Raw genomic sequence first — 25,780 nt, 5'->3', positions numbered from 1 at the left:
TGGATCCACCAAAATTAAGCAAAAATGTCCTACTCGATGCTGGGGAGTAGGACATTTTTGCTTAATTTTTTAGGAACTCATTTTTTGACAAACGCATTCCTATCTTTAGTATTCTTCCAGACAAATATTGAGGTGTTTTTTGTTGTAGCAGTAGGAAGAATTTTTGTATTCAGTTTTCCTTTAAATTCAAAAACAAAAACTCAATTGAAGCATTGTTTTACCCCTTTTAATTTGTTGTTAAGTTTAGCAGCAATAATTATTATTTAATTCCTGCTTATTTTTAAATAAACACAACAAAGCCAATTTTCTGATATCTTATTACAAATAAACAAAGTGAAATAAATCATAATTGGTTTTATTTCACTTTCAGAAAAACTTTGCATACAGTCAACCTAGCACCTACCCCAAATCCTATAGTGTTCTCAAGCAGGGGAGTTGCTTACCTCACCATACAAATGGTGTTATTTCTTAAAATAGTTTGGCTTTGTTTTACTTTGTCAAAGTTCAACTTCTAAAAATTAAGTTACAAGCAGATGGCATATAAAAGCGGCAAACGTCTACAGTTTTAACGTCATTTTTACGATCATCATTGACTACTATCGACTGATATCATCTGAACAATATTTTGGGTCAGCCTCCACACGCAAGCAAATAGTTTACGGACGTTGTGCGACTACGAGACCTCATAAGTGTGCCTATATTTTGCATATTAACTGAGCACCTTCGAATATTTTTGCTTTTCTAACTTTTTACGTGACGGCAGAACAGCAAATATGTACCGTTATCTCCCGTTATACCATTCTCTTTTCTACACTGTTCCGTTTGCAAATTTGTTTACTCCTTGAACTACAGATAAGTGCTTCCTTTTCTTAGGTAAGGAATTAAAATGCCCCCGGGCAGGGGGATTCCGTTTCAGGCAACTACCGCTTGACGTGGAGTCCTTATCTTTTATTCAACCAAATAAAAAACATAAATCAAACCCGAACCCTTTGTGCAATTACTCTGATCTCCCTACAATAACCAGTGCTAAAAATCCCAAATTTATACAATAAGCTACATCAAGTCTCCTTACCACCAAGCTGCACGCAGAAGTTTAAATGCTTTCCCAACCACCCTAATACGTAACATAATGACAGAAGCTGGACTTCACCTAGTAGAAGAGCGTATTCGTGAAACCAGAGCTAAACTTCATGTGAAATGTTGGGTTCAGCCGAGGCTCAATTATACCCAATACAGCACCTACGAAGATTGTTCCTATCTGTCCATTGGAATTCTGGACAATACTTTCCGCAGAAGCTACTGCGATCTTAAAGACTGTAACGATAATAACAAACTACAAGGCCACTTTGTGATTTGTTTGGACAGTTTGGCAGTTCTACTAGCAATACAAAATCCCAACAACAGCACCGTCATTATTAGCAAAATAAGAGACCATCTCATTAAGTCTGTCAACAACTAATGTGCGTTCTCGGTCACTCTGGGATTTTTGCTAACGAACAAGCTGATAAGCCAGCAAACACTGCTCATGTTTCCCCTGTGAAATCTTCTGTGCTTGCACTGACAAAAAGTGACTTAATACGTGAAGTCAATCGTAAAATCAAAGCACATACACTTAATCACTGGCGTAATTACCAGAATTTCTACAGTTCCATCAACATTAATACATCTAAACCAAGTACACAACCTCAACAACTAGGACAAACTGCTCTCACACATCTAAACCTTTTAAAAAAGAAAGCCCTCCATTTTGTATAGACTGCTAAGCAATCTTCGACGTTAATCACATTTTAGGAATGGGTGCATGCAAATACTTGACTTCTAACACCAGCGTATACAATACAAATCTATCAACCAGACAGATCCTAGGAAACTTTGATCCGAATAACATCAGAAAAATTTACAACCTTAACAACATAAATACATTTAAAATATAATTACATAATTCTTAAAACTTTATAAACCAAACTGACTTTAAAACATAAATATTTAATTCAAACTATTTATACTATTTACATTCTTTAGTTTAAAAAGAAAATACACAAGCTTAGTTTTTCTTAAGAGTGAGAAGCCTCAGCAGCTAAGTCTCTTAACAATAGGTATTAACTTGTAAATTTTCATTTATAGTTAATAAATTTTAATAATAATAATAATACAAAAATATTTGATAATTTTTTTTAAGTCCAGTTAGCAATAATAGAAAAGAAAATATAAACCTAGGAAAATGCCATACTTAATTGTCAAATCCCCAATTTCTTAACTTAAACTTAAACTCCAACTTCAACTATTGATTGCATTTTGTTCGAAGTTCTTAAAATGGTAATGATTAGTCATTTTAAAGGCAAGGCACTAATGGGAAATTATGAATGTGAGTCCCATTTAAACCTCTTTTTTACAAAATAAGTTGAAATTTGTATGTACGTGGTCCTTAAAACTCTTTTCAATGGTCTTTAAACTGATTAATGCGTAATAAATAAAATATATGTAGATACCATATACCTTTTATTTGGGTGTTTTCGATTAGTTTATCAAGCACATAATAAATAGCTTTTTTCTCCATTATCCCAATACAGTGGGCTCATGTTGATTTTTCTTTGGCTGAAGAATTGTTAATGGGGTAAAATTATATAATAATGATATCTTATGCGCTATATACAATATAAAAATGCGTCTGCACTTTTGGAGGTTCCATTTTACTAAGCAAGTCGGTTTAAGAAGAATCTGATTCTATTTTTTTGTATTCATATGTAGGTATATGCATATACATGGTTCATATAAAAAATATGTATTTATTGAGCTTTCAAATAGCATTCATTCTTGCAAGAGATTAAGAACTTAACTATTTCCCCAAGTATAACTACTTTTGGCAATCTGATTAATAGAATTAATCAGTTAAATTTAAGTTTATTAACTTGTTTTGCGACTTTATTACTGTTTAGTTTTCTTGCTTGTATACATTTCCATGTTTAATACCTCAATTTTGAGCTTATAAAATAAAATAACAGCTTATAAAATAAATACTTAATTTAATTTACTTAAAATAACAGCTTATAAAATAAAATAACTTTTAATTTAATACTTCATAATTTAAAAAAATAAAAAAACAAATACAATGTACCTGTAGCAGAGAAGAATATTTTTGTTTAACTTTTTGACTTTTATGTTTTTGAATTCTGCAAAAATGTTTTAATATTCCACTGTGTGCTGGGCAGGTACGAGTACTATATAAATCTATAACATCGTGTTCCGCACTCAGCTGGTTACGAACAGTTAAGTACATGTGTACCCGCATTGCTTATCATTAAATGACGTTATCGTTAAACGCCTTGTCAAGCCTGAGGTCGCAAAGCAGATAACATAAGTCTTGATTTTTTTCTCCGGGTGCATTGCAGTTCTAAATAATGTACTCTCATAAGTGGCTTTACTGATTATAATGTTAAGCGTAGAATTTTTATTACACTTTAAGGAACTTATTACTGATAAAAGAAAACTGTTTATATATAGAGTGCAATCGCGACTGGTGCGATCATATATCTTTGTCATATAACTTTGAACACATTGTTTTAAATAAAATCAACCCAATAATTTATTAATACAAAGTTGGAAATATAATAATACATTGAGAATCAAATGGGTGAAGATATCTTACTCAAAGAATGTAAAGTGAATTCCGGAAATAAACCTCGAGGTAACTTCCGCGGGTGTATTGAATGTACATAATCAACATATATTATATATCAAAACAAAATAATAAACAGTTATTTGATGATCAACTAAATTTATTATGATCCGAATTTAAAGAAAAAAAACTTAAGTTACCGCAAAAAAGACGATGTGTCATCGTTCTTTTTATGCTCAAGTGCATTATTTTATATGTTATGACAAAATTATTGGTCACTAAAGTACGTGGGTTGTTGTAATAAAAATTGAAAAACTAACAGTAAAATAATGTTTCTTTAAGGTTTTGTATCATAAGTACTGCATGATAAGTTGCTTTTAAATTTCGTTTATTTTTGTGGATATGAAAAAGTTGATTCACTATATTATTATTGCAAGATTCACTTTATTATTATTGCAAGATTCACTTTATTATTATTGCAAGACGTGATGTTATTTTTAGTTTTAGAAGAAGTGTAAAATAACCTTTATTTCTTGAATTAAAATCATAAAAAAAGACTGGGATTCGAACGACACTGAAAACTTTCCATCCGTGCCATTCTGCCGGTTTTTTTTAAAATTTCAATAAGTTATTAAAAAAATGTTTTGTGAGAGATACAAAAATCAAAATTTGCATTTGGTAAAATAAGTTTGATTTCAATGTTTGGTTTTGTTCCGACATTTTAGTCGAAAAACAATTTTTATCAATTTTAGCAGCATTTTTTGAAAGTTTTAAAATCTTATATAGAATCTTATAAAATCTTATAAAAATCTTTTGCATAGAATCAAATAATTTTGAAGTCAATACCTTTCTCTATTCTCGCGATATTCGAATCGATCATTCGTTTTTTAAAAAAAATACCTACAGTAAAATTAAAAAAAAAAAAATGTGAAAAATAATTATTCTGTATGATTAAACTACATAGTTGCAATATATCTATAAATGTTAAGAAGATATTCGCGAAAATCATTTTTCCAGATGTTAAAAACGTTGTTTTCAATTGCCTGAAATTATGGTGACCAAATATTTTGGTTTAGTTTTTTGATTTATAAAAAAAACATTGATTGATTTTTTTCTCAAATTATGCCAGTTTGGTATCGCATAGTAAAATATAAGATTGAAGTCGCTAGCGGTATTGGTGAGCGAGATATTTGGGGTAAACCAAAAAGGACTTTTTGAAAGTCCTTTCTGCACCTTTCGATGTTCTGTTAAAGACATTTAAAAGTAATTATTTTAATGGTTCTGAAGATATGGACTACGAAAAATGGTATCCGGAATGTGCGGACGTACAGGCAGTTAATTTATCATAAAATAAATAGAACTGAAACGTTGTTATTTGAAAGTGAAGTTCGCAAGTTCTTAACTTCTTATAATGGTACGCAATTTATTATTTTGTTTATATTTAACATATTTTGAAATATTATTGGGGAGAATAGGAGCAATTTAATAAGTTCTTGTTTTGATTAACCTTAAAATAATTATAGGATGTTATAGTAATCGGTCAAATTTTTCGAATTGAAAATGTTTACATCTCTCGACGTTTTAAGGTCCCTCTAATCTAAAAACGAGATTTGAATAGAGATGCACATATGTATGTATGTGCGTGTGTACTCTGAAGAAAATTCAGTACCTATAATTTAAAAAAAAGTGAAAATTTTTGTTTACTCAAAATATCTCACGAACCAATAAAGCTAGCGACTTGAATTATCATATATCATATAGTTTGACGTCATACCAAACAGGTACATTTTTGGGAAAACACCGTTTTATTTAAATCAAAAAACTGAAAAAAATAATTATCACCACGAATATTTTACGAACAAAAAATGATTTTATCTGGGTAATTTAAAAAAAAAATCTAAATGACAGTTTTTTTTACAAAATATAAAAAAAAAAACATTTATAAATGGTTAATAATGACTTTCGACTCAAATATCTCTTTCAATATATAATACATTATCTTCAAACTAGTTTCATCTATAAAATATGTTGTTTTCAAAAAAATCGAATAGACAGTTTTTTTTTCAAAAAAAAAAAAAAACAAAGAACATTACTAAAAATTGATTTTCATCTTAAATATCTTTCCAAAAATTTAAAATATTGGCTCCAAACTAATTTCATCTTATGGAAAATATTATTTTCGACATTCAGTACTTTTGTATAGAGCTACAACAGTCGGTTTCTTCATACAAATTAAAATCTAAAAAAATTAGTACGCAAAGTGGTTAAAAATTGATATTCGATTCTCAATATATCGTGAATAAATGAAGGCATTGTCTTCAAAATGATTCCATTCTGTGCTTAGATATTGTTCTTAGAAAAAATTTGTGTATTTTTTAAGAAATACAAATTTTCAAGAAATGCTACTAAAATTGGTAGAAATAGGTACTCGACTAAAAATCTCGTTAACGAAAATAGATTTTGAAATTAAACTTTTTCATTATACGCAAAAAACTTTTGATAATTTTTAGTTAACCTTTTAGACAACTGACAGCTTTTAAAAAAAACACGAAAACCTACAAAAACCTGTTAGGAAGTGCTTTTCCTCTCGAGTATTATGAGTACAAAGAAATATATGGACTTTAAATTATTTATCTTACACAAAATATTGCTTTGAACATTTTGTTTAAGTATTAAAAAATACAAGTCGACAGACGGGATGGAAAGTTATCAGTGTGGGTCGCACCCCAGCCACTTTTTTCATAACTTGAAATTAAAAAAAAACCGCAACATATACAGTTTGTTAGTTTCCAATTTTTTCTACAACTGGAAGACATACTCACAACCATCTAATTTTCAGTATTCGATTAATAAATGCATAAATTATAATATAATTCAAATTATAACAATTCCAGTTAAAACATGTTAGTCTCATTTCGCACTTGAATTTTGTACTCCAAATCAGTCATTAATACATGTACATTTATGTATATGCAAATATTAAATAAAATTTTTTTTATTCAACAGAATCTAAAATGGATAATCAGGAAATAGACTTACATTTTGTGAAACAAAAACTTGAGGTTAGTTTCATTATTAAATGCATATGCTATAATTACAATAATTATATACATTATAAAAAATTAAACAAAAATTCTGTGAAAATTTCAGCTTTTTAGAATAATACTAGCGGCTCGGTACGTGCTTCGCTACGTACGAGTATAAGGCATAGTTATAAAAAAAATAATTATTAAGTTCATTTATTCAAACAAAAAAAAACATTTAATATTGCTAGCTATTTAAAAGTCCAAATGACCCAAATGATATATTGTTTATATTATATTTTTCAGCAAAGAGTAAAAACTAAAAAATAAAAAGAATTGGGTACTCTTACTGTGGTGGCTCTTTATGGGTTAAGCTAAACCAGTTTAATAAACAATATTTTTAGTTCTTCCATTTTGAGCATGAATAAATAAAAAAATTTGGGGTACCGACTCTGGAACAGGGAACATAAAGCTGGCCATGTGAAAAACATGATTCCTCCAAATTGACACCACAAACGTGAAGTGTTTGCCCTAGGGCCTTATTTGTGGACATCGCAAATGACAAACGCACAGGATATTGTAATCTTTTGAATTCAAATGGCATATTTGTTAGAATTATAGGGATACGCGGTATCAAACACACTTATCCTTTTGATTTACTATTTAAGATTTTAGCTTCAATCAAATTTTGCGATAACTTTAACACTGCCAATCTGGTGCCATTATACAGTTTTGGTGGATTAATGTTTCGTAATTATATAATCAAAGAACTAATTTTCAAATTCCAGCAATGCGGTGCTATACCAGCCGGTTTCAATGAATTTAAAAATTCAATTGGATAATTCATTGCGTGATCTTGATTCATAACACTGTCAATTGATTTATATGTAGTGACTACACGTGGCAGTTTCACTTGAATTTGAAATGGCATTGTTATAATTGTTTTTCGGTGCTAAAATGGTGCGTTATCTTTACCAAGAATATTCGGAAAAACACATTCAATAAACTCATCTACAGATTACGCAATTGTACAAAAATTGTTCGGTGAAGTGATCAATCAGTTGGTACTGTCGATTGTTATTTTGCCATCACCAATTTCTAACAATTGTTTTGATAACTCATGGGCAGTTGCATCATTATGTAGGTGAATGCCCATATTAATGTTCAATGTCAATTTTCGTACATATCTCCTAAGAACTGATGACTTTAAATAGGCGTTTATTTCATCAGTAGGAGTTGATCGAGGAATGACAGACAATGTTTGACGAAAGTCTCTTGAGAGCATTATCAGAACACCACTAAAACAGTTTTTGATTACCGCGTAAATCATGCATTGTTTGATTAAATGCTTCTTTTGATTTTTTATTCGCCATTGTGCACTCATCCCATAAAATAATTGATGTTATTCGCAGAACTTTTGCTATACCAGAATTTCTCGAAATATTGCAAGTTGGAGTTTCAATCACCCGTACATTCAATGGCAATTTTATTGCAGGGTGTGGTCCGACCACCTTCTAATAATGTAGCAGCAATTCCCGAAGATGCAAGTGTCAATGCAACTTTCTGTTCCGATCGAATACTCGCTAAAATCAATGATACAACGAAAGTTATTATTATATACGATTGTTCAAATAAACGTATGTAAATCATTAGAATTTAACTCCTGCTCACGTTGCAATTCACGGTCAAAAAAATCATGTATCTTACGATTTGGTGCGTTCATACACAATTGTGCTAATGCTTTATTTACAATCGTTAGCCACATACATATCTTCAATTATTATTACAGCTTCGTTGTACATTTCCAAGATAACCAACAAATCGGGATTTCTTTAAGTATTAGTACAAATTGTTTGTATGTTGATTTTACACCTTTTCAAGATATTTTTTTTAATTTTCTTTACGTACAAACCTTTTCTGGACTTCCATCAATAATTCAAGACCAAAATTAGCCAAATCGGTAAAGGCATTGCTGAGTTATAACATTACAACGAAAAGTGGAGTTGATTTTTATATATATAGATTTATTTTTATTATTTATGATTAAATATAAGTTCTTAAGTTCTAAATAAAAAAGCAAAAACTTAAAAAAATTAAATATGATTTGTATGCAATGGTAATGCAGGGGGGTGGTGGGGTCGTAGAGTTCATGACAAACATCCTCCCTGGGAGATTTTTATTTTCGTACAAATTCAATTGAAACCTATCGCATTTTTATAATGGATATGACCCCCCGAATGTTTTTAATTATTTATTATATGAAAATAAAATGTATAGTTTACTGCTTTAAATTGTGTTGCTAAAAGTAACACAAGAACATAATATGAATCAGACATCTAGACCTATTCCAATCGTGCGGTACAAATTCATCAGCTTTTGAACTATGCCACGATCCAGTGGGGAGTCATGTGATCCATAAAGCTTATACAGTTATGTTGTATACGTGAAGATTTGTAATTAATTTAACGAAGCGGTTTGCTGTCAAAAACAACTTAAATCTTTGTTTTAATACAATTTAGTTATGTTTTAAATTATTTTCATAAGATCTTTTCTGAGAGAAAAAGCAAATATTCAGCATTTTAAGAAGAAACCTTGAATAAGAGATCGAAAATTCGATATTAAGGTATATTTAAACTTCTAAAACTCGTTTTAAATTCCAATTGTGTTTTCTTTCAAAATTGTTTTTTTTTGTTAAATACAAAAACTTTAAAGATCTTACAAAATTAAAGAAATCCAATTTTTGAAGTAATTTTGCTTTGGATGGTCTAGAACTGAGATTTAAACACAAATTTTAAGTGGATAAATATATAAATGTCCAAAAGGCAGAAAAAGAGACACTTTCTTAACCTAATTTCTAATTGAAAAACGTACGTTTTCTATCTAATAATTTAATATAAAGGATTTGAATCTCGCGAAAACTGAAGTGAGAAGAAATTCTGGAGCGTGTAATTTGTGAGTGCCACACTTAAGTTTCTTCTAAAATTAAATGCACCTCTTTTCTTATATTCAAGAACCAAACATTTTTCGCTCTCCAATTTTTAAGTTTTGTTGTAGATCCTTTAAGATTAAAATATTTTCAATCTTCAAGATTCACGCAAAACAGCATTTTTTTATAATCTGTTTACTAGCATTATCTCAAATCTACGAGTAAGCAAACTTTTAACCATAGTAATATTAGACTCCCGAAAATTGAGTCCAGAAAAAATGCGAAAAAAGCCATATCATTTCATTTTCCTACGAAAAAATATCACATTATTCTGGCAAACACTCTTTTTTTAGTTTTTTTGCATTTATATTTTTGTAGTGTTCTTCGCATCTATAGAAATGCCAACAAGAACAGAACATATTATTTTGAAAAAAAAGTACGTTCTAAAACAATTTTTAACATTTCTGCGTTAAATACACCAAATCCCTCTCTTAATTACAATAGTTTAAATAAGCTCTCACATATAACATATTAATATCTTGCTAGACAATAGTGTTCTTAAAAATGTAATAATTAAAATTGCTCTTGAAATACATATTTAAATTTTGTCACACTTTTTTACAGAATATTAAAGAACATTAAGCAGTTTTCAAAAACTCCTCTTTATGTTAGGTGTGTGATTAAAAGACTAGATCTACCCTTGTTTGTATGAAAAATATAAGATTGCGATGATCATCCTTTTATTATTAGATATTGTAAAAAGTTGAAATTTTAACAAAGTTATTAGGAATTTCATAACATCTAACGAAAAAACAACAACCATTTAAAACCAAAGAATTTGAAGAATTGTATTTCGATAGCAACCACTACTTATGCATTATGTACATAATGTTGACAAATTCAATTCATTATTATTGAGTTAATTTACATGTTTTTTGTTACTCGATCTAGGTAACTTAAAATAAAAAGGTGTATTAAAAAATAAAATAAATCAAATACAAAGAAAGGGGTTGACGAAAGCCATCTTGTTTTGTATGCTCTATGGACTTTTAGCCCTACTCCTTACAAATGTTTTCGTTGTTTATTCTAGGTATACTTCTGAGGTCCAAATTATTATCTTATCAATTTTTTTCTTCTAACAGACCGTACAAAACTCGATCTTAAAAGATGTTGACCAAAAATTAACAAACGTGATTGAAGAAATTCTACAGGATTTTCGCCAAAAAGAACTTCAAGCTCATGAGTTTAACAATTTTGTGAAACGAAGTAACAATAATTCGACTTGGAGTAATAGACTGCCTCAAGAAGAACAACCACAGACTGAAAACATGGAGAATAAGAACAATACGTTACTTAAACCCAAACGACCACTTCCAGATAAAGTGTTTGTTGTTAGAGAATCCTACCTTACAGCACTGCTCGAAGTCGACCATATGAAAAGTATCTACAATATATTTTTCATTATATTGACAGTATTTCTGTTAAACAGTGTATGTTACGATTATTTCGTATTAGGAAGGTATGTATATTTAAAACTCTAATGTTACATGAAAACATTTGTTGTATTTTGTAAATTTTTAGGGTAAACTTTGGTTTAGGCACTATTAAAAAAGGAATGCGAGATATTCATCTGGTAATGGGAATATGGACCCTAATGCACATTCCTGTATTAACAGTTTATTATGCCCTAAAAGTTTGGGTAAATTTTCGTCAAAAATTCAACAAAAGTAAGTATTGTTATTTATTATTATTAATCACTTATGTATGCTTCGTTGTACTCAAATTATGTTAATGTGTTGACAATAAGAAAGATATCTTAATGGAAATTCAGCTATCTTTTTGTTTGAATTTGAAATAGTAAAAATCATGAATTAGTTTTTTGTTGTCAAATCAGTTTATAGCTTTCGAGTAAAGCACTATTCACATTTCACATGAGCACGACCAACGAATTAACGAATATTCGTCGATTTTGACATTTATTTTACACGAGAGTTTTTAATTCGTCGCGAATGAAGTTTGACTTTGACAATAGTTTTTTTTTGTGTTTACCTTATCATCCATATTTTTTCAAGGAGCCACATCCGAACACCATGCACTACCGAAATCAAAACAAGAATGATTTTTTTATGTTAAGTACGCGCGATTATTTTATTCATTGCGAGTGTGGATAATGTGGAACGCGAATAAAGTTTGACAGTTCGTATCAAATACAATTTTTTTCTTTTCTTAAATTTATTAATATACTAGCTTTTTACCCACGGCTTCGCCCTCAGTGGAGAAATTAAATAAGTATGAGAGATAAAGGGCAAGGGTATAATAATAGAAATGAGTCAATATAATAACTAAATTTTATTGCTTGGCTGAGATCAACAATTTTTAAAAATTACTACAGACAATGAAGTTTCAACACCTTCATATATGCTTATTGAAATGCAACAACAAAGGTTAAAATATATTTCACCGTAATAAAAATAAATAATTCTGAATTCTAAAGAAAGAAGAGTACACCACTGCCGGACTCTATTTTACGTAAAACTTGATGGAAAACATGATTTTGCTCTGGAAGTAATTGAGGGACTAATTCTGCCACTTGATGTTGCAGTGCTATGAAATCATAATCTAGCTCTCATGCAATTTCATTATCAAAATCATCCACATTGTCTCGTCGAGGGCTGGACATTCCAAAATCATCTAATTTTTTTCCAACCTTCGTAAGAACCTTGTTTTCGATTATAATTATCGTTTTATTGCAGACATGCTCATTGAAAGTAATGTCTGTGTGTACTTGCTGCAGTTGATATAAAATATCTTCAGCCATGTATTCTTTGTACTTATTCCAAAGAGTTTGAGGGTTAGAAAGACCTGAAGAAGATAAAAGCGTAGCGTAAAGTTCCCTGATTTTATCTGGCGATCGGAATTGTACAGTTTCCTTCATAGTTTCATCCCAATGATTGTCATTTTCTATATAGGTTTGATATTCCTGACCATTGACAATTTAAAGTTCTGTAAAATAATTGGTCGCATTCACAAAGCTAGTGGCTACGTAGTCAAGAGATTCTGATTGGCTAAATCTAACTACGAAAGTAGTTGAAATTTCTCCTCCGACGTAGTCTAAAAAATTCGGCTACAAAGTTAGTGGAGACGATTTTGACGTTTTGACAATCAGCTTCTCGGTAAAAAAACAAGAATGCAAAATTAAATAAATCGTTTAGTATTTAAATACAAATATAAATTATTCAAATTTTATCTTAAATTTGATTTTATTGAATTAAAAAACACTAAAGATAAGTTAAAGTTGTCAAATCAAAAATTTTTCTTATTTTATATATTTGCATTTGTCAATAATATGATAGTTCCAGATTGACTAGCTTTGTAGTGTAGTTTTGCCTTCACAAAGCTAGTTGAATTTTGACTACGTAGCCACTAGCTTTGTGAATGCGCCCATTGTAATTGTAATTGGACCTCTAACAGGATGCAACAACATGCGCAGACATTCGTAACATGTACGGTAAATATAGAAAAAATAGAAACAGTTGAAACTATATTCAATTGAATTAGATATTGTCGTCACCGTCGGTAATACAGTGGGTTGGTATTACAGTATTCAGGGTTGAAACTTCATTACTATGATGCTAGATGGCGTTGAAGTAGCTAAATTTGACGATATTTTGACAAACAATTTTCTAATTTTTCGTATTTTTTTAATTTTTAACTTAGCATAGGAAGTTATTGTAATGGGTCCGATTTGTCAAATTGAAAATTTTGACATTTCTCGACGTTTCAATGTCCCTAGAGTCGAAATAAAAGATTTTTAGAAAGATGTCTGTGCGTGCGTGTGTACGTACGTTCGTACGTCCGTACGTTCGCGACGTTTTTTTCGTCGTCCATAGCTCAAGAACCAGAAAAGATATCGACTTCAAATAAATTTTGTTATACAGATAATAAGGCAGAAAGATGCAGAAAGGGCTCTCAAGAAAATTGCATGGGTGGTTTTTTCACCATAGCCGTTTAAAAAAAAAGTGAAAATTTTGGTTAACCCTTAATATCTTACGAACCAAAAACGCAAGAGACTTGAATTAAATTTTATATAATAGACTGTAACGTGATCTCAAAGATATATATTTTTTGAAAAAAATATATCTAACGGTTTTTTTTCTAAATCAAAAAAACTGAAAAAAAAATTTGTCACCTCCTAAATTTAACGACTAACATATGATTTCATCTCCAAAACAATTTTGAGCAACGGAGAATAATGTTTTAAAAATCTGATAAAATTTTGAGAAAAATCGAATTGACAGTTTTTTTATAAAAACTAAAAATCTAAAAAAAACATTACTCAAAGTTCGTAAAAATTAAATATCGATTCAAATATCTTTTCAAAAACTTGAAATTTAGGCTTCAAACTTATTTTATCTTATAAAAAATATTGTTTTCAACATTCAGTAAAATTTTGAGAAAAATCGAATTGACAGTTTTTTTACAAAAAATAAAAACCTAAAAAAAAAATTAATAAAAGTTGGTAAAAATTTATTTTCGACGCAAATATCTTTTTAAAAATTGTAGATATTGGCTTTAATTTACTTTTATCTTTCAAAAAATATTGTTGTTAACATTCAGTAAAATTTTGAACAAAATCGAATTGACAGTTTTTTTATAAAAAATTAAAAACCGAACAAAAATTAACAAAAGTTGGTAAAAATTGAATATGGATTCAAATATCTTTTCAAAAACTTAAAATTTAGGCTTCAAACTAATTTTATCTTATAAGAAATATTGTTTTCAACATTCAATAAAATTTTGAGAAAAATCGAATTGACAGTTTTTTTACAAAAAATAAAAAACTAAAAAAAAAATTAATAAAAGTTGGTAAAAATTGATTTTCGACTCAAATATCTTTTCAAAAATTGTAGATATTGGCTTTTTACTACTTTTATTTTTCAAAAAATATTGTTGTTAACATTCAGTAAAATTTTGAAAAAAATCGAATTGACAGTTTTTTTACAAAAAATAAAAACCTTAAAAAAAAATTATAAAAGTTGGTAAAAATTGATTTTCGTGTCAAATATCTTTTCAAAAATTGTAGATATTGGCTTTTTACTACTTTTATTTTTCAAAAAATATTGTTGTTAACATTTAGAAAAATGTTGAAAAAAATCGAATTGACAGTTTTTGTACAAAAAATTAAATACCTACAAAAAATTTAACAAAAGTTGGTAAAAATTGATTTTCGACTCAAATATCTTTTCAAATCTATAAAATATTGGCTTCAAACTAATTTTATCTTATAGAAAATATTGTTTTCAACATTCGATAGAATTTTGGAGAAAATAGAATTGACGGCTTTTTAACAAAAAATAAAACTTAAAAAAAAAAACAATACTAAAACTTGGTAAACATTTACTTTCGACTCAAATAGCTTTTCAAAAATTCAAAATATTGGCTTCAAACTTATTTTATTTTACAGAAAATATTGTTTTCAATATTCAGTTATTTTTATATAAAAACAGTCCGTTTTTTCATAAAAAATAAAATCTATAAAAAATAGTACGCAAATTTGGTAAAATCGATACTAGTACATATAGACAAACTTTTAAGCAAGACAAATCGACAGACTGGATGGGAAGTTATCAGTGTGGGTCGCATCCCAGCCTCTTTTTTTTTAATAAAAATTATCCTATGTTACTTCTAATACCTTCAAGAGTGTATGTGCAAAGTTTCATTATGATCGGTTAAGTAGTTTTTACGTGAAAGCGTAACAAACAAACTTACATTTGCATTTATAATATTAGTATGATGATATTGAAAAGTAAAAGTATGTATGCATCATAAATCAAATAGAAACTATATTGCTATCGTTTTGTTAAGAATTGTGTGTCGTTCTTTGGTCGCACTCATGTGAATACTGCTTAATAGACTACATTGACTCCTTTTTAGGCAATATTTACTCAAGCATTGATAATTCTATGTTGCAATGTAATATTAAAATATTTTTTTTATTATTTTACCAAAACATCCAGAATAATCACTTATCATAAAAAAGTAGTTACCTTAAAATTATCTTACCGCATTTGCAATCAAAAAATAGTTTAATAAATGTTTCAAGCTGGAGCATCTCGTTTTATTTATAAGAAACCAAGCCAATAATTTAGAAACATTTCATGTATGCCTAAAGCATCTTTCACATGAGCTACGAATTACGAACTGTGGATGTTCGCATATTTTGACTTTCCTTTCACATGAGCTTTATATCTATCTATCAAGTTTGACAGCGACGAATTGTCAATTTATAATTACCCTTTTCAACAAACAAAACAAGAGTGTTATAATTTTTATAGAGAACAAAATACTCTTAACATAAGTTTGAATTGGTTTCTTATAATTAAAATGTGTTTTTGTTTAAAATTGACTTTTTGAAATGTATTAAATCAAGTTTGTTCGTCCATTCGTTCATTCGTTGTTCGCTCTCATTTGCTAGGCTCTTAAGAAAGTTAAATATTGTTCGCCACTATCAATCATAAGATTAACTTTTTTTCTTACGGAAAATATTTTAACCTGTCTTATATCATAATCAAACATAATTAGTCAGTAAAGGTATATAACATTTATTTTATGGTTATATTATTTTTGTAAATATTTACATTAGTAAGCAATGAATTAATGCCAACTTTGTTTAAGTTTCTGTAGTCGGAGCGCTGTTCACATTTGTACGCTTAAAAGCGTATACCACTTAAATGTCCAGAGAATTGGATATGTTCACCAGATCCATTTCAATGCTGGTTAGAAAACATCTACACATAAAGGGCTATTGACACTCTATAGTTAATAATTATAGTGAAACTTTAACAATGAGTACAACATATTATATACATAGCTCTTGTTGTTTTATACTTGTAACAAAACTTGTGGCACAACTAGGTATATACATACTACATATATACCTAATATAAAAAAAAGCAAATATCATAGCTGATTTTTTCGAGCTATCCGCATGTAAAAAACAGAAATATTTTGTTCAAGTCTGAGCTTCTTACAAACACCATAATGAACATGTACTGGGTTTAAATCAAAACTTTTGTGATCTATAATTTAGTATTAATGATATGCCTAAACATGATGAGGAAATAACTTTTATGCGGTCCCTGCCCTAACTCAAATGGAAAGTGGCTAAGGCTCAGGATCAGGTGTATCGAAGACCTATAGACTTGCGACTCCAATAACTTGAAATCGAGGACTTTTTCCTCTTTGAACGGATTGTTAAAGCTTTCTTCAGCCAAAAGAAAGGAAATGCAATAAAAGAACCCTGGTTTGACGAAGAATGTCTAAAAGCTCGTAAAACATCATTTGCGTGGTTGAGGCTTTTCCGTAACTCCACCCAATGATTGTTTAAGGGTTTTAGTTATGCGCAGAAAAGCAAGCAGTCCGATTAGCATCTTGTAAAAACTCCACTGATTTTTGGAAACTGGCTAGAGAGCTTAATGGAAAACGCTTTACTATCCATCAAAACTGTCTTCAAATGTATTGCATTCGCATTTTAAGGTTCTTTTAAATCCTGAAATAACGCCGACAAAGTGGCAATTCGCATCACCTGGATTTGTAGTCGACTCTCTGGACTGTGCATTTACATTTAGGGAGTTGAAAGAAACACTGGAGACGCCGGCCGGTTCGAATGATATTCCAGTGGAATTTTTTAAGTACGGGACTGTCATGCTTAAAGAGCAGCTTTTAAAACTTTTTAATACAGTTTTGGAGGGTGAACTGTCTTCAGATGAATTTCCAGATGATATTATATTTCCAATCCACAAAAAAGGATCGTTATATGACGCAGCTAACTACAGCGGGATTTCCTTTTTAAATGCATCTTACAATATATTTACAACGATGATGCATAAGCGGCTTGCAAGTTGAATTGAGACCAGAAACTTGCTGAGGTAGTTCCAGGCTGGATTTCAGACAGGATATTCAGCAATAGAAAACATTTCTATATTCAAGAGCTTGGCAAGGAATTTCTTGAGACAAAGGAAAAAGCTGTATATATTTTTTATCAGCTTTTGATACAATCGATTGGGGTGCACTATTTTATAAACTGTATAGTCTTGGGATATCGTTGAAGTTTGGTCGCTTTCTCGAGCACCTTTATAGAGGAACAAGGCCGGCTGTATAGACATTCGAAGAACTCTCAGAATGGTTTAAAACCTCATCGGGACGGAGACAAGGTTGTATATTATGCCCTACTGTGTTTGCACTATTCATAGACAACCTTTTAGACTACATGCCGGGTGGAGTGGATTACGCAGGGATGCGGATTAAAGCACTTCTGTTCGCAGACGTCATGTTTGCGCATTCACCGGAAACTCTGCAGCTTATGATTAACAGGGTTTGCCGGTATTGACTGCTATGGAATCTGATAGTAAATATCGATAAACGAAGGTTATTGTTATTAAAAGAGGTGGTGGACGTAAGGCATCAAATAAAAAATGGAATTTTAATCGCAAAAATATTGAATGTGTGCCAGGCTACAAATACCTTAGCATTACTGTTATAAATAATTTAAATAAGGAAAAACACTTGAAGGAGAAATTGGTTAAGGCGAAAACTGCTATTAATATGACATGGAAACAATGCTTCATGAATAAGTGTATAGCATATAGCAGCAAGTTTAAAGTATTTGAAGCAGTTGCTGAGAGCATACTTTTATATGGATCGCAGCTATGGGGATGTAAAAAGTACAATTCGGTTGAAAAATCCCTAACGCACTTTATAAAAGGAATATTTCATTTGCCGAAAAATACGCCAAACTACTTTATAATGCCCTCTCCTTTATTTATCTAAACACTGAAGTTACAAGCGGACTTCTTGCTTAATGTTTTTAAAATTAATGATTCACAAGTCGTGCAAAGAGTGTCCATAAAAGCGATACAAGATCAAAATAGTTGGTATCAAGAGTGGCAAGATCTTGCTCAGGAATGTCAAATTAATTTTAATTTACCAATCGAGGATTTAACAACCACTAAAAACATCTTTTATGAAGTCATTTCAAAGGTTGATGAGAAATGTAGAGCTGAATATATTGTGGAAGCGTCTAATTCCTTCTACATGACAACTTACAGCAGATTATATTATAACCTTGCAGAGAACAACTATGTTAAGGATTCCAATAATCACCGTGTGATTTCTAGAATGGTCAGACTACGTAGTGAACTTATAGATTTAAATTTCATTCCTCTGCACACAGACCTGATTTACCCCTAGAGTGTAATATGTGCAACCTATCAGAAAGAGATGACACTGTCCACTTCTTGGGAAAATGGCCCATTCTCAGAGAAATCTGAATGAATATAATATGTATTCAGAAAAGACTTTTTATCGGAAGATCATGTCATCATAAGTTTAATGAATGAAATTAATGGTGTCAAACTTAACGAATTTTGCCAATTTGCACTTAGATATAAAAAAAAAAAAAAAAAAAAAAAATGGGGTGGCGCAACAGTCCGTTGTGAACCAGGGCCTAGTGACTTACAACTCTCAACCATTCCTGTGTGCGAGTACTTTTGTCAGGAATGGAAGGGACCTACAATTTAAGGCCGAATCCGAACGGCTAGTTTGAGAAAGCACTTTTTCATGACAAGAATTACTCTTGAAGGATTTGTCAATTCCTCGCAAGAGGCAGTACCCGCGAAAATTAATTTTTTAAATTAAGCTGTCACAGGCAGGGATTGAACCCAAGACCCCTTGCATGACAGTCCAACGCACTAACCATCATGCCACGGGTACTACTTAGATATAGAACTGCTATAATGAACGAAGATTTCTGATTGTGTTTAATTATTATTATTATAATTATTATTTTTAATCTATTATGAACTTCATATTGTTAAAAAAATATAAATACCCTTTTAATATTGAAAAGAAATTATATTGAAGGCATTTTAACTAATTGTGTTTTGTTGTCAATCTGGCAGACGGCAATCGCCATGCTATAATGATTTTTATAAAAATTTTTGGTGTGTAATGTAAATTTTACTTTAATTCAATAAAATCTGTATCTATCTACATACATATCTATCTGTATGCTCTTGATTTTACTATTTCAACTTCAATCTCATATATCTCGAAAGCTACTAAACTGATTTTGAAAATATTAAGAGCTTCAAAATATTATGTTTTGTTATGTCACATTGTCATTAGTTTTGGTTATGAGTTTAGTAATTTAAGTTCTTAATTTACATAATTCAAATGTTTTTAAATAACGAATGCTTTCTTTTAATTTCAAGATAAATCTCTGCAATCCCTCTGGAGCTATACGTTTTTGATACTGTTCGTCAGTCTTCAATTATCTCTCCTATATGTTGGGACCACCGCATGCATTCGACTGAATTTGCCTTATATACCGGGTGCTGTTATGCTTCTGGAAACTACTCGGCTGATGATGAAAATTCACGGGTTTGTTCGTACAAATGCAGGCAAAATATTATCTGTCAAATATAAGACTGATGGGGAAACAATTAGTAAGGAGGTTATTATGCCACCTTTTTCATGCTACTTGTATTATCTCTTCGCACCAACGCTCATTTACCGGGACTATTATCCTCGTACCAATCGTATCCGATGGATGTTTGCACTTAATCGTCTTTTAGAAGTAGTTGGCGTGGCTTTCTTTTATAGCTACATCTTCGAACGCCACATTCATGTTCATTTCTCTAATTTCGGAATCGAAGAATTGACAAATGCAAGTCTGATTGTGAAGCTATTCGGAATGATAATGCCAGGCTTCTTTATCTTTCTCGCTGCCTTCTATATGGTGTTACACTCGTGGCTTAACTTTACAGCTGAATTATTGCGCTTTGGTGACCGGATGTTCTACAAAGATTGGTGGACAGCAAGAAACTATGAAGGATATTTTCGAAACTGGAATGTCGTTGTTCATGATTGGTTGTATGAATATATCTACAAAGATTTTTATAACCACATATTTAAAGGTTCGAAGCTGGCTTCGTCTTTAGCCGTGTTTTTTGTGTCAGCTTATATGCACGAGCATATTATTGGCGTTGCATTGCAAATGTTCTATCCAGTGCTGTTTTGTTCTTTTGGAATTCTTGGAGTCTTCTTGGTCTTCTTAACTAAAGATTTTTCTCCAAGATTCGGAAACATGTTTTTATGGTTTACATTAATAACTGGAAGTAGTTTTCAAATATCAACATATTCCATGGAATATTTTGCTAGGCAAAATTGTCCAGAAAATTTAACAACAAGTTGGATTGAATGGCTTACGCCCGTATCTTGGGTTTGTAACGGCATGAAGTAAAGCCTATAGCTATAAATGTAACCTAATATTAGAATATGATGCCATATGTACATATTGATATTATTTTAAAGTGTAAAAGTAAATAATTGTAATGATAAGTATATTTTGATTTACATTTTTGTACATACTATTTAATATATGTAATCTAACTAAATTTTCAAAAATGGTGTTTTAATGTTTTGTTTTTTTAGTCTAAAAGTCCCTTTTTTGAATCGAATACGTAGATATAATATTTACCCTTATCTGTTATTTAATAATGACCAATATTTTATCACAGATATTAATTGGAATAACTTTATCATATGACACCAAAAAAAAAAACGAAATAACAGATCAAGGTAAGTATTGAACCTTACCCTTAGTAAACATCTCAAATACAGGTAACCCTGGGTTGGGACAACTTTTGGGTAGGCAAGCCTATGCTATTGGGCAAATTTAAACTCCTTTAACGAATCGCGTTTTTGGTTTCACACGATTTAGATACACTGCCAATCACTAGGATGAGGCCACATATTTTTCAACCGATTTTCGTTCTTTATACCTGCTGGAAATGAAATCACGGATAGCTTCAATTAAGGAGTCCTTGTCTTCAAATTGTCTACCGCCTTCATAAACTTTTCGAGATAGCCATGCCCATACGTTTTCGATTATGTTCAAGTCCGGTGAATAGGGTGGCCATGGCAAAAGCTCTACGTTTTCTGATAAAATCCAGCTTTTGACAACCCTGGAAGTGTGGATGGGGGCATTGTCTTGTTGGAAAATCCAAGGCAGAGGCCCAAAAATATTTTTCATCTTCGGAAATGAGCGTTCCAACAAGTATTTGTAGCTGTTTCCGTTAATTGTTAGAGAAAGAAACTCCAATTCGATTTTGCCATAGTAGGTGATAGCTCCCCACACCATAACACCTGATGTACGGCTGTGATGTCTTCCCAAAATTAGTTCCTCTTTTCTTAAATCGTGGAAATAAAAGTTGTAACCATCGGGCCGTCAAGGCTAAACTTTTTTTCATCCGAAAAGACGACGCGTTTCCATTGACTGCTCCAAGAGACATGTTCTGTTGCAAAGTTCATTCGCAGCTCCTTGTGTACTTGCTTTAGAACAGGTTTCTTTTTGAGTTTTCTTCTCTGGATAGTACCATCTTTTCTTATTATCCTTCTGACTGTCGAAATACTGGCTGATACTCCGCTTTTGGACCTTATTTTAGTAGCTGATTGAGTAGAATTTGAAGCAATACGTAAAATTAACCGCTTTTCTCGGGATGTTGTTGCTTGGGCTGTGCGTCCTTTTGGTTTAAATTTTAGTAATTCCACTGCTTATTAATTAATCAATCTTTCCCTGTCATTGCAATGTTCAGAAATTTAAAACCAATGTGCACCGACACCTCCTATCCAACCCTTCCCTCTTTTCCTAATGCTCACACTGTGTCTTTGGCATATTAAAGGTATAAAAAACCCTTTTAGTGTTTGCTAATTATAAAAAAAAAAAATATCCTCGTGCTTTCATTGTTTAAAAAAAAAACTTTTTAGAGTTTGAACCACGAAATTGAGATCAGAAAAGAAGAGACCAGCAGGACAACCCAATAAAAAACTAAAAGAAGGAGTGACCATCTAACACAAATAATTACGAACGAAGTACGAAGCCAAAAATAGAGGCATATGGTTAGCATTAGGGGAGGCTTATACCTGCTGGAAATGAAATCACGGATAGCTTCAATTAAGGAGTCCTTGTCTTCAAATTGTCTACCGCCTTCATAAACTTTTCGAGATAGCCATGCCCATACGTTTTCGATTATGTTCAAGTCCGGTGAATAGGGTGGCCATGGCAAAAGCTCTACGTTTTCTGATAAAATCCAGCTTTTGACAACCCTGGAAGTGTGGATGGGGGCATTGTCTTGTTGGAAAATCCAAGGCAGAGGCCCAAAAATATTTTTCATCTTCGGAAATGAGCGTTCCAACAAGTATTTGTAGCTGTTTCCGTTAATTGTTAGAGAAAGAAACTCCAATTCGATTTTGCCATAGTAGGTGATAGCTCCCCACACCATAACACCTGATGTACGGCTGTGATGTCTTCCCAAAATTAGTTCCTCTTTTCTTAAATCGTGGAAATAAAAGTTGTAACCATCGGGCCGTCAAGGCTAAACTTTTTTTCATCCGAAAAGACGACGCGTTTCCATTGACTGCTCCAAGAGACATGTTCTGTTGCAAAGTTCATTCGCAGCTCCTTGTGTACTTGCTTTAGAACAGGTTTCTTTTTGAGTTTTCTTCTCTGGATAGTACCATCTTTTCTTATTATCCTTCTGACTGTCGAAATACTGGCTGATACTCCGCTTTTGGACCTTATTTTAGTAGCTGATTGAGTAGAATTTGAAGCAATACGTAAAATTAACCGCTTTTCTCGGGATGTTGTTGCTTGGGCTGTGCGTCCTTTTGGTTTAAATTTTAGTAATTCCACTGCTTATTAATTAATCAATCTTTCCCTGTCATTGCAATGTTCAGAAATTTAAAACCAATGTGCACCGACACCTCCTATCCAACCCTTCCCTCTTTTCCTAATGCTCACACTGTGTCTTTGGCATATTAAAGGTATAAAAAACCCTTTTAGTGTTTGCTAATTATAAAAAAAAAAAAATATCCTCGTGCTTTCATTGTTTAAAAAAAAAAACTTTTTAGAGTTTGAACCACGAAATTGAGATCAGAAAAGAAGAGACCAGCAGGACAACCCAATAAAAGACTAAAAGACGGAGTGACCATCTAACACAAATAATTACGAACGAAGTACGAAGCCAAAAATAGAGGCATATGGTTAGCATTAGGGGAGGCTTATACCAGCAACCAATATTTTTAATTTTTAATTAAGACTAGAAAATGGTATCAAGAAGCTTCAAAGTGAGATATCATTCCTAAACGATACGAAATATTTAAAAGGCAACAAATCGAGAAGACTCAAGATAAACGTGAACAGGATATTCCAAACTTACAGAAACCACTCAAGTTACGAAAGTAATGAACGAATTCTCGAAAGAGTCATAGATACAGTAAGACAAAAGCTTTCTGTGATGAAAACTAAGAGACAAAAATACAAAGCCTCAGAGAAAACAAGAACAAACAACATCAAATCAAATCAAATGGGGTGGCGCAACAGTCCGTTGTGACCAGGGCCTAGTGACTTACAACTCTCAACCATTCCTGTGTGCGAGTACTGTTGTCAGGAATGGAAGGGACCTACAATTTTAGGCCGAATCCGAACGGCTAGTTTGAGAAAGCACTTTTTCATGACAAGAATTACTCTTGAAGGATTTGTCAATTCCTCGCAAGAGGCAGTACCCGCGAAAATTATTTTTTTAAATTAAGGTGGCACAGGCAGGGATTGAACCCAAGACCCCTTGCATGACAGTCCAACGCACTAACCATCATGCTACGGGTACTACAAACAACATACGTTTCTATAAAAACCAAAAACCCTTCTACAGAAGTTTGAAAACAAAACAGACTGAAGGTGAAAGTTAGAACCAAGGCTTGCCTACCAAGCAAGATACTGCGAAGTATTCGTCGTCAATATGGTCTAAACCAGTGCAACACAACCCCAGCGCGTCATGGATAACTAATGTAAAGGGAAGAACATTAAGACTAACACCAATGGAAAGTCACACCATAACCCTGGACAATCTCAAAGAAGTCTTAAATAAAGCACAGAACTGGAAAGCCCCGGGAATTAATAAAATACATAACTTTTGGTATCAACCCACCACAAATTAGTCTACTTTTTAACATCAATATTGAAAACCCCAGAGCTTTTCCGGATTTCCTAACTGAAAAAATAACCTACCTGCTACATCAGAGTAAATGAATGAGAAGATTTCAAATTTGAAAATTTTCTTCACAACCCTTTCTCATTAGTTGTTTACTACACAAGCTAAAAATCTATTATAAGCTGAATTTTATATAATAAAATAGAACATACTTTCAATTTTGACAATGAATCCTTAAATAAACAACTTTTGATGTAATTATGCACGAAAAATTAAATCATAGACTTTTGAAGTTCAGCTATCGATTAAAAAAAACATTTCATCAGTTAATATAATAGGCATTTACCATCAACTGAGCGCTCCAAGCGCTCAACTATTTTTTAAGTGAGACAAAAAATCTCAGCTGAGCACTGAGATTTTTTGCGTAGATTTCTGAGACAAAAATTTCATGGATTCATTTCTCAATTTGCTTGCTCACCCAAAACAGCTGTTTAGTTGCCATTTGTCTAATTTTATAATTTTTAAGAAAAGAAATAAAATTTAAACATTTTTATAAATTAATTAACATGAGTGAAGAAGTTCAGCAAATTTTTGAGGTCAATGGGGTGCAATATCTTTTGATCGATACATCCTCACTATCATCGCTTATTAGGAGTTCCATCAAAATCTTTTCATGCTCCTCATTCCTTTTTTATTTCTTATTTTATCTGATGAACTACTTAAAATTTTATCAATAGTTTTTTTTTTCAAAAGTAACAAAGAATTATCAATAGAAAAAAATAATACATTGACATCAAAAACTACAATTGACAACATACGAGTATGTTTTTGACCGTGGCATGATGGTTAGTGCGTTGGACTGACGTGAAAGGGGTCTTGGGTTCAATCCCTGCCTGTGCCACCTTAATTTAAAAAAAAAATCATAATTTTCGCGGGTACTGCCTCTTGCGAGGAATTGTCAAATCCTTCAAGAGTAATTCTTGTCATGAAAAATTGCTTTCTTAAACTAGCCGTTCGGATTCGGCCTAAAATTGTAGGTCCCTTCCATTCCTGACAACAGTACTCGCACACAGGAATGGTTGAGAGTTGTAAGTCACTAGGCCCTGGTTCACAACGGACTGTTGCGCCATCCCATTTGATTTTTTGTTTTTGACAGCTTATGTTT

At 31.5% G+C, this 25,780-nt stretch overlaps 1 protein-coding gene across 1 annotated transcript; it reads left to right on the top strand.

Moving 5' to 3' along the window:
* The first annotated feature begins 3,379 nt into the window (after positions 1-3,379).
* Positions 3,380-21,031, top strand: LOC129952566 (sterol O-acyltransferase 1). The gene is made up of 5 exons (XM_056065201.1): positions 3,380-3,685; positions 6,623-6,678; positions 10,708-11,084; positions 11,147-11,292; positions 19,837-21,031. The coding sequence occupies exons 1-5, from the start codon at positions 3,628-3,630 to the stop codon at positions 20,865-20,867; spliced, it is 1,668 nt and encodes a 555-aa protein (XP_055921176.1). The 5' UTR covers positions 3,380-3,627; the 3' UTR covers positions 20,868-21,031.
* Positions 21,032-25,780: the final 4,749 nt, after the last annotated feature.

This window comes from Eupeodes corollae, chromosome 3 (assembly GCF_945859685.1).
Source record: "Eupeodes corollae chromosome 3, idEupCoro1.1, whole genome shotgun sequence".
NCBI classification, from domain to species: domain Eukaryota; kingdom Metazoa; phylum Arthropoda; class Insecta; order Diptera; family Syrphidae; genus Eupeodes; species Eupeodes corollae.
Note: the sequence above shows the minus strand (reverse complement) of the source record. Positions and strands in the feature narration are given on the sequence as shown.